The sequence below is a fragment of the Echinops telfairi genome, unplaced genomic scaffold, assembly GCF_000313985.2.
Source record: "Echinops telfairi isolate 266 unplaced genomic scaffold, ASM31398v2 ScPeMD7_2;HRSCAF=8, whole genome shotgun sequence".
Lineage (NCBI taxonomy): Eukaryota > Metazoa > Chordata > Mammalia > Afrosoricida > Tenrecidae > Echinops > Echinops telfairi.
In genome coordinates, this window is record NW_022103898.1 from 5,620,806 (window position 1) to 5,629,426 (window position 8,621).

An 8,621-nucleotide genomic window follows, 5' to 3' on the forward strand; every position below is an offset into this window, starting at 1 on the left:
GTGGCTTCTCCTCAGGGATGTCTTGGAGGAAGTGAGTCTTGCCAGCTGAAGCAAGGAACTGGCTAAGGCAGCTGCACCCTGGTGCGACCATCAGAAAGCAAAAGACCCGAGAACTAGAAAGGCAAGGCTCACCAAGCCATTTATCTCTCCACCCTTCAATTAACCCCTCATGTGTTCATCGGCCAGGTTGGCACAATAAACCTTAACTGTCTCACTCTGGGAGAGCCACGCGTCCCTGAGGCCAGGTAGGCAGGTGGGTTGTCATCATTCCTAAGAAGACACCTGCGCACTTATGCCCAGCTCCGAGATCATCAGCTCCACACCCACTCCTGTCCCCTCTCTGAACCCCAGTGTCCACATCTGCAACTCTAGGATAGTTTTGTCCTTTAGCTTGGCTGCCTTGAGTGGGGTTGAGGCTCCGGCGCTTCTCCGTCCATACAGTCTCCATCGCTGGAACCAGCCGGCACCCTTGTAGGGTGCCCTCTGCTCGCCCGAGCTTTGCGGAAACTGTGTCCTTACCAATGTGAGGTTCCTGCCGCGGCGTCGTGTTCCCAACGGCACGCCCTCCCTCGGCAGCCGTGTCACGTGTTGGTCACAGTGTGTCACGCTTTCTCATCGTGCTGTTGCACGCCCATGGACAACGAGTGGCCTTGCAGTATCACCGGGGTCTGGAGCCAAACCGGCCATCTCCCCTGAGGTTATGATTTAAGTCATGGTGGCGGCGGTTGTAACTTAAAGCAACCCATGTGCCACAGAGCAAAACACCGCCCGGTTCTGCGCCGGCCTCCCACTCGACCCAGCATGACAGCCTTCTCCAGGACACCCAGGCCCCTCCTGAAAGCATGAGATGAAGTCTTTGCCATCTTGCCTCTAAGGAACACTCTGGCTGCACGTCTTCCGAGACAAATTGGTTTGCCCTTTTAGCGGCCTATTGGCACTTCCGGTATTCTTTCTAGCACCACAATTCAAAGACCTCGGTTCTTGGGTCATCCTTCTTCGAGGTCCAGCTTCCACATGCATCCCAGGCCATGGGAAACACCATGGCTTGGGTCAGGCGCACCCTAAGGCCTCCAAGTCACCTCCTGGCTTTTCAGCACTTGAAAGAGGTCTTGTGCAGCAGGTTGACCCGGTGCAATGGGTCCTTCGATCTCTCGCCTGCCGCTCCCCTGAGCGTTGATTGTGGAATCGAGCAAGATGAAGTCCTTGGCCACTTCAACCTTTGCTCCGTGAGTCCTGATGCGACCTGTGGGTGCAGTTGGGAAGATTTGGATTTTCTTCGCAGTGCCTTGCATACTGAAGGCTACATTCCTGGTTGGTCATCAGCAAGGGACCTTTTTTTTTTTTAAAGCGACAGCCCTTGTTTTGAACACTTCCTCTCGGATGTTCTAAGTACCCATTCTGCAGAGGGTCAGAGATGCCACCCCACACACCCTGTCCTTTGAACCCAACAACCATAGCCACTGCCATAGAGCCAATCCCAGCTCACCCCGAACTTGTAGAACTTTCCCATGGGGTTCCCAAGGCTGTGATCCACACGGAAGCAGACTGCCTCATCTTTCTCTTGAGATGTGGCTGGTGGGTTTGAACCATCGACCTTTCGGCTAGTGGCTCAGTGCTTTATCCACCGCACCACTAAGGGCGTCTTTCTGAATCCTGTAGGAAAGGCTTAAAAAACAAGCTCACAGCCCCCGAGTCGATGCTGACTCTTAGTGAACCCTCTGGGACAGGGTGGAACCGCTTCTGTGCGCTTCTGAAACAGTAAATCCTTACGGGAGTTGAAAGCCTCGTCGTTCTCTCTCGGAGCGGCTGGTGGTTTCGAATGGCTGGCCTTGTGGTTAGCCGGGCTCTTAGCCCAGCCTTGAAGGCAGCACCAAGTGTTTGGCTTAGAGCAGCGGTTCTCAACCTGTGAGTCGCGACCCCTCTGGGAGTCGAACGACCCTTTCACTGGAGTCACCCAATTCATAGCAGTAGCAAAATGACAGTGATGAAGTAGCAATGAAAATAATTTTATGGTTAGGGTGGGGGTCACCACAGCATGAGGAACTGTATTAAAGGGTCTCGGTCTTAGGAAGGTTGAGAACCACTGGCTTAGGGCTTCCTGGCAGCCAAAGCAAAAAGAGAAAAAGAGGAGACTTGGTCAGTGGGCAGAACCATTCTCACCGTAGGTGATTCGGGACACAGCAGCCCCATGGGAAGACCGGCTGTTGGCGTCATCACTCTGAGCAACAGGTATATGCCTGGCCCTCCCCAGAGCTGGGAGCCTCGCCGGCCCTGCTGCTCAACCAGCCTGAGTCTGTTGTCCCTGAGAGAGACGGTGACCGCACAGAAGGGACACTCCCCCACCCCCGGGAGAGGGCCCCGGGATTCTGGACCCTGCCATTCCATCCACCTGAACAGGTGGTCCCTGGAGACTGCAAAGGGCCCCTGGGGTCTGAGTGATGGGCTGTGGGTGAGGCTGCAGGCAGCAGAGCATCATGGGGCAAAAGGCGAGCCTGGTGGGGTGGCTGGAGGGGCAGGAAGGGCCCAGCGCCCTGCATCTGCCTTTCCAGAAATTCAGAGCAAGCGCCAAGAGCGGAAGAGGAGGAGCACGGCCAACCCTGCCTACAGTGGCCTCCTGGAGACTGAGGTGGGTGCCAGGCCTGCGGGGTGGGGCAGCAGAGGGCCCTGAGTCCCCGTACTTGCTTACCCACACCTCCTGGAGACTGAGGTGGGTGCCAGACCTGCGGGGTGGGGCAGCAGAGGGCCCTGAGTCCCTGCACTTGCTTGCCCACACCTCCTGGAGACTGAGGTGGGTGCCAGGCCTGCGGGGTGGGGCAGCAGAGGGCCCTAAGCTCCTGCACTCACTCAGATTGAGGCCACAGGATACCCGTCTCATCAGAGTAGTGGGAGAGAAGTACGCCAACTCTAGTGGATCCGGCTTCTCCACCTTGAGCCAGGCCGGGCCCGGGGCCCTGATCCCCACTGAGCCGGCCTAGTCATCGTACAGGTGCCCAGTGTGCTCAGCCAAGCCACAGAGAAGGTCCAGAGGGATGGGCTGCGCACAGCCGGGCCATGGAGGAGGGAGGGAGGGATGGATGGAGAGGAGCCAGACGCGTCCAGCTAAAATCACCCCACGGAGAAGCATGGGGTGGGAGGAGGAGGTAGAGCAGACCACTGAAGTTCCTGCCTCCATTATACCCCAATTACAGTCACCACCATCACCATCATCACCACCGCCATCATCACCATCACCGCTATCATCACCATTACCAGCATCACCAGTATCATCACCAAGGAGCCTTGCTAGTGTAGTGGTAACATGTTGCGCTGCTAACTTCAAAGTCAGCAGTTCAAAACAAGTAGTTGCTCTGTGTGGAGAGGATGAGGCTTTCTACTATGGTAAAGAATTCATCTTAGAAACCTGCAGAGGCATTTCTACCCTAGGATCATGGTGATTCAGGATAGACCACCATCACCACCACCACCATCATCACGGGCATCCTATTGCCATCATCATCATCATTGCCACCAGCACTACCATCACCTTCATGAACAGCAGCACCACCATCACCGCTATCAGTACCACAAGCAGCCTCGTGATCACCTGCATCCCCGCTGTCAGCACCACCGCCACCATTAACACCAACTTCATCGCCACCATTCTCACCATCATACCAGGGTGACCCCTCGCAGCCACCTAGAGGGACAGTCACCTCCAGCTTCAGAGGGTGACCCCTAGCGCCAAACAGGGCCTCTTTAAGGGTCCCTTGGACCCATTGGACAACATGCTGTTTCGTGGGGGCTAGGAGAGACACTGCAAGGCCCACCTGACTCCTGAGCACTGAGATGCAGGAGACACCTTGACATTATTACCCACCTGTCTTCATTTGGGGTCTCAGGTGCCATACTGCATCAGATGGATGTGCCCACACCATTTTTACTCCCTCCTGTGCCTGCTCTCCAACTGCCCCTGTGACTCCCCACGTTGTCCCTTCTTCTACCTTGGTCGGCCTCTCCAGGGGAGCCACCCCCCAAGCTGGGGAGCCAGTGCCGGCAGGTCCTGAGAGGGCAGAGGGCAGACAGTGCTGTCAAATGGGAGCTCTCGCCAATCCCAGGTCTTGTTGTTTTGTGTTCTGTCTCAGAGGAAACGGCTGGCATCCAACTATCTCAACAACCCCCTGTTCCTCACAGCGAGAGGTAAGTGCCACCCAGGCCTGCAACCTCCCTCCCTCCCTTCTGGCAAAGGACCGGGCTGTCCTCACTACCACCACTAGCCAGACTTCTCATGGACAGCTGCACCCATGGTCACCAGGCCTCCCTCCCAGCCACAGTCCTCTTGGAGAAGGACAGGAGCCAGAGGCGTCCCGCTCAGAAAGAGTCAGTACTCCCATGGGCGGAAAGAGGAACTCGGGTGGCGCAGTGGTAAAGTGCTTGGCTGCTAACTGAAAGGCCAGCGGTTCAAACCCACCAGCTGCACCTTGGGAGAAAGAGGCTGCCCTACAGATTCCAGCCGTAGGAAGCCTCAGGGACAGCTCTGCCTGGTCCCACAGGGTCTCTGTGAGTCTGCAGTGGGTTTGGCTTTGGGACGAGCAGAAAATGCCTAAGCAAAGATGTGGTGTCACTGCACCGCGGATGAGTAAGCTCCTGCCTCCCATGCTTACTGGGTACCCCGCCCGACTAGTCAGTTCACCTCCAGAATCTGACAGGAAGCCCAGGCAAATTGTCCTGAGACAGTGCGGTCACTTAGAACACTTGGAGTGGATTACGACCCAGGGGGTGGGCTAGTTGGCCACCTCTGCTGAGTTCCCAAGAGATGGCCCCTTCACCTGCTCCCCAGACAGCCCAGGTGGTGGTGAGCCTGTCCATGGTCTAGCCTCAATCCAGGTAAAGGCCCTTCCTCCCTTCATTCCCACTGGGTGCTCATGACAGGCTTCCCATCATGCCCTGGTGGAACTCAGGTGTCACTGGGGCCTCAGGGATCTCCCAGCATACCCTGGGTGAGGACCTGATCTTGGCCTCCTGGGCCTCCCAGCATACTCTGGGTAAGGGCCCTGCCCCTTGGTCTCATGGCCTCATACCCTGGCCTGTGCTGCCCCACTGCCCACTAATGCCTTCTCCGTCCTTCTTCTCTGTGCTAGCCAATGAGGAGCCCTGCTGGAAGGTATGTGGCCCCTCGACCGTGCACCTGGGTGGGAGGTGCATGCTTTCAGGAGACCACACCTGGCAAGGCCGGATGGCCAGTACCCCAGTGATCTTGCCCTGGAGTTGAGCCCAGAACCTCTGAGCCCTGTCCTCAGTGCCAGAATGTTCCAGACACCTTTCCCAGTCTGTTAGGCAGCAAGGTATCACTGAAGAGCTCGATTCATGGATTCCAGCGGCAGCTGTCCCTGCCAATTGCTGGGGACACAGTGACCCAGCAGCTTCCACAGCTCAAATAGATGTCCCTGGAGCGTTGGCCAAGCTGACCTGCTGATTCTCCCAAGTGGGCTGGACTCCGCAGTCCCAGCGTCTTACTCCCTCCTGGGAGGCTCGGGCACACGGCAGGACCTTGCTGCCCAGCACAGTGGCCACTGGGGAATTCCCTTTGCTGGTCTCTGCTCTCAGAATTTGAAGCCACAGGCTGGTCTCGCCAATTCCAGGCAGCATCCATGTTTCCATGGTGACCAGAGTGTGTGGCAGGCACGGTGACTGGGCAGCTAGCGCCTTAACTCCCTGCTGGGTCCTGGGTCCCTGGGTCCCTGTGTGACCTCAGCCAACACCTCGCCCTCTCTGGGCCCTGATAGTAGGGGTGTGACCAGGGACCTTTCCTTCAAGGGCAGACCTGGGCAGCCTATGTGACCTTGTGGCCTCGTGGCCTGGGTCATTCCAGATGCGATCTCTGGTCTCTCTCTGCCGCCTCTGCCTTCCCATGAGCCTTGGAGACGCTGACACGCGGTAGAGAGCCGGCTAGGCATGCAGGCGTGGTCGCGGTGGCTCCCATGTGGCAGGATACAGAAATGGAGGCTTAGAACCACACTCCCTCCTCACCCCAAGGGTCAGGTAGTGAGCTCCCTGCTAGTGGGAGTGTGTAAATACCAGGGACACTGTGGAGGGGACATTTGACTGCTCTCATCTGGAACAAAGGAAGAAGCCAGTCTGCAGCTCTGACACACATAGCTTGGCCCCCAGGCTGGTGTCACTGTCCACGGGGCAGAGCTGTCCATCAGGACTAGGGTAACTTACCTGGCTGTTAGGGTACCCTGCTCAATGGAGGGAGGCACTGTGAAAAGACATCAGGAGTGCTGGCCAGAGAACCAAAGGTATCCCTCACGCCCCTCCCCGCCCCTCCCTGAGTCCAGGCTCTTGTGGGAAATATGGCTGAAGATCTCTGAGCCCCCTCACTGAAGCCTGGACACTGGGATCCTGTGTCCTGGGCTGGCAGGTGACCTCTGTTGCACACATGTTACCCCTTCGGGTCTAGGAGTGCAGGAGCAGAACACCTGAGCCAGGCCAGGCTCAGCTCAGGTTACCACCCACTAAGGTGATAACGGGGGTCCAGAACCGGGGGCGTCCAGCAGCTTTCGCCTTTCCCTGGGATGCTCCGGACCGGCTCCCCTTTCCCTGCAGGAGGGCGCTGGCCCAGAGCTGGGCCCCGGAGTGGCAATGGCAGCTGCCTGGAACCCACCAATGAAGACTCTTGAAGGTCCCCCTCTCTCTCCCTCTCAGGGCGAGATCATCCATGATGAGCTCTGTGGAGTCTGCAGACGCGGGGCCAACCTCCAGCCCTGCGGCACCTGCCCCGGAGCCTACCACCTCAGCTGCCTGGACCCGCCCCTCAAGACCGCGCCCAAGGGCCTCTGGGTGTGCCCCCAGTGCCAGCAGAAGGTAGGAGCCGGGTCTCCTGGAGGCAGCTCTCTCGGCTGTGCTGCCTGGGAGTCCCCAGCCTGGGGCAGACTTAGGGGAGCCTGGGTGTCAGTGGTGCTTCCCTTCCCTACCCCAGCCCAATGGACGCTCCCCGTGGGGGCATCCTGGGCACTGCTGGGGGTTGAGCCACATCTCAGCCTGTGCCCCCCACCCCCAAGCCATAACCGTCTCCCACAGTACCAGCCAGGATCTGTCCCTCGGTTGCCACTTGTCCTTTTCTTTTTTGTCCGCTGTCGTCAGAGCGCAAGTTTACAGAGCAGATTCAACAATATGTGTACATCGTCTTTTTCTATGAAAACACTCGAATGTCAGCGTTAGAAGATTCTACACGCTGTGTATTGTAGTGTTCAATATATTGTTGATACTCCTTAAGATACCCTTGGATGGATGGATTCATTACTAGGTAGACGGATGGATGGATGGATGGATAGATAGGTATCATCAAGTTGGTTCTGACCCATAGCAACCTGATGTGCACCATAACGAAACCTGCTCGGTCCTGCGTCATCCTCACAATTGTTCCTATGCTGGAGTCCACGACGGCAGCCACTGGTCTGTCCATCTTGTCCAGAGCCTTCCTCTGTCGCTGCCCCGCTACTTCAGCAGGCATGAGGTCCTTCTCCAGACCCTGATCTCTCCTGACAACATGTCCAAAGTACATGAGACAAAGTCACCTCATCCTGCCCTCTAAGGAGCATCCTGGCTGTACTCATTCCGAGACAGATGTGTTTGCTCCTTTGGCGGGCCAGGGTACCTTCAATGTTCTTTGCCCACACCATCATTCAAAAGCATCCGTGTTCCTTCCGTTTTCCTTATTCGATGTCCGGCGCACGGGCACGTGTGATCTCTTTAAAGTGTTGGAAAGCAAGGCTGTCACTTTGAGGACTAAAGGACCCCTGGCCACCCGAGCCATAGCATTTTCCATTTTGCTTCATCTGCATGTGGAAGTTGGATGTTGGACAAGGAAGCCCAAGACCCAGAGTCCTTGCCTTCACGGCTCTAACCTCCTCCTGGCAACCTCATTGTGCCACACCAAGACCCGCATGGCCGCCATCCCCCCGGGTCCTGCTGCCACTCTCTTTCCCATCTGTCCCAGGCCTTAAAGAAGGACGAAGGTGTGCCCTGGACTGGGATGCTGGCCATCGTGCACTCCTACGTCACCCACAAGACAGGTGAGGCAGCTTGGGGGACAAAGGGCATGCTGAGTCCAGACTGTTCCCGGCCAAATCCAGAGGGTCCGGCGCTTGGGGCTGTTCCTGTATGGGTGAGGAGGGCACTCCTGGCCCAGTGCATGTGGCCACAGCCCCTGCTCCTGCAGGGACATGGGGCCAGGACGAGTTCCAGGTCCTGCGCCTGCCCGACTCTCCCTTGGCCCGGCCCCAGCTCCCTGGTGCTTACGGAGGACGCCTTCTCTTCCGCAGTCAAAGAAGAGGAGAAGCAGAAGCTGCTGCAGAGGGGCAGCACGCTGCAGAACGAGCACCAGCAGCTGGAGGAGAGGGACCGGCGCCTGGCCTCCGCTGTGAAGGTGTGCAGGGCGGGCCCTGCTCTGCACGGCCAGGTGCAGGCCCAGAGTGCCCTGGCCTGCTCACCCAGGGAAGACGGCAGACTCGCCAAGGGGCAAGGGGGGCCACTCTGAGACCCATCCAGAAAATACCTAGCAAGCAAGGGCCCTGCGCTTTCTCAGCCCTCTTGACCTTGGCAAGGGCCTGGCGTTGCCTGAGTTCTCTGAGTGTTGCACG

General features: G+C 57.7%; 1 protein-coding gene across 1 annotated transcript in view; it reads left to right on the forward strand.

Moving 5' to 3' along the window:
- Positions 1-8,621, forward strand: part of PHF21B (PHD finger protein 21B) — a 75,954-nt gene that overhangs the window by 65,352 nt on the left and 1,981 nt on the right. The window contains exons 7-12 of the mRNA XM_004700226.2: positions 2,550-2,626; positions 4,122-4,176; positions 5,118-5,140; positions 6,685-6,843; positions 7,979-8,054; positions 8,304-8,407. Of these exons, the coding sequence (XP_004700283.1) occupies positions 2,550-2,626; positions 4,122-4,176; positions 5,118-5,140; positions 6,685-6,843; positions 7,979-8,054; positions 8,304-8,407 (494 nt within the window). The remainder of the gene's footprint in view (positions 1-2,549; positions 2,627-4,121; positions 4,177-5,117; positions 5,141-6,684; positions 6,844-7,978; positions 8,055-8,303; positions 8,408-8,621) is intronic.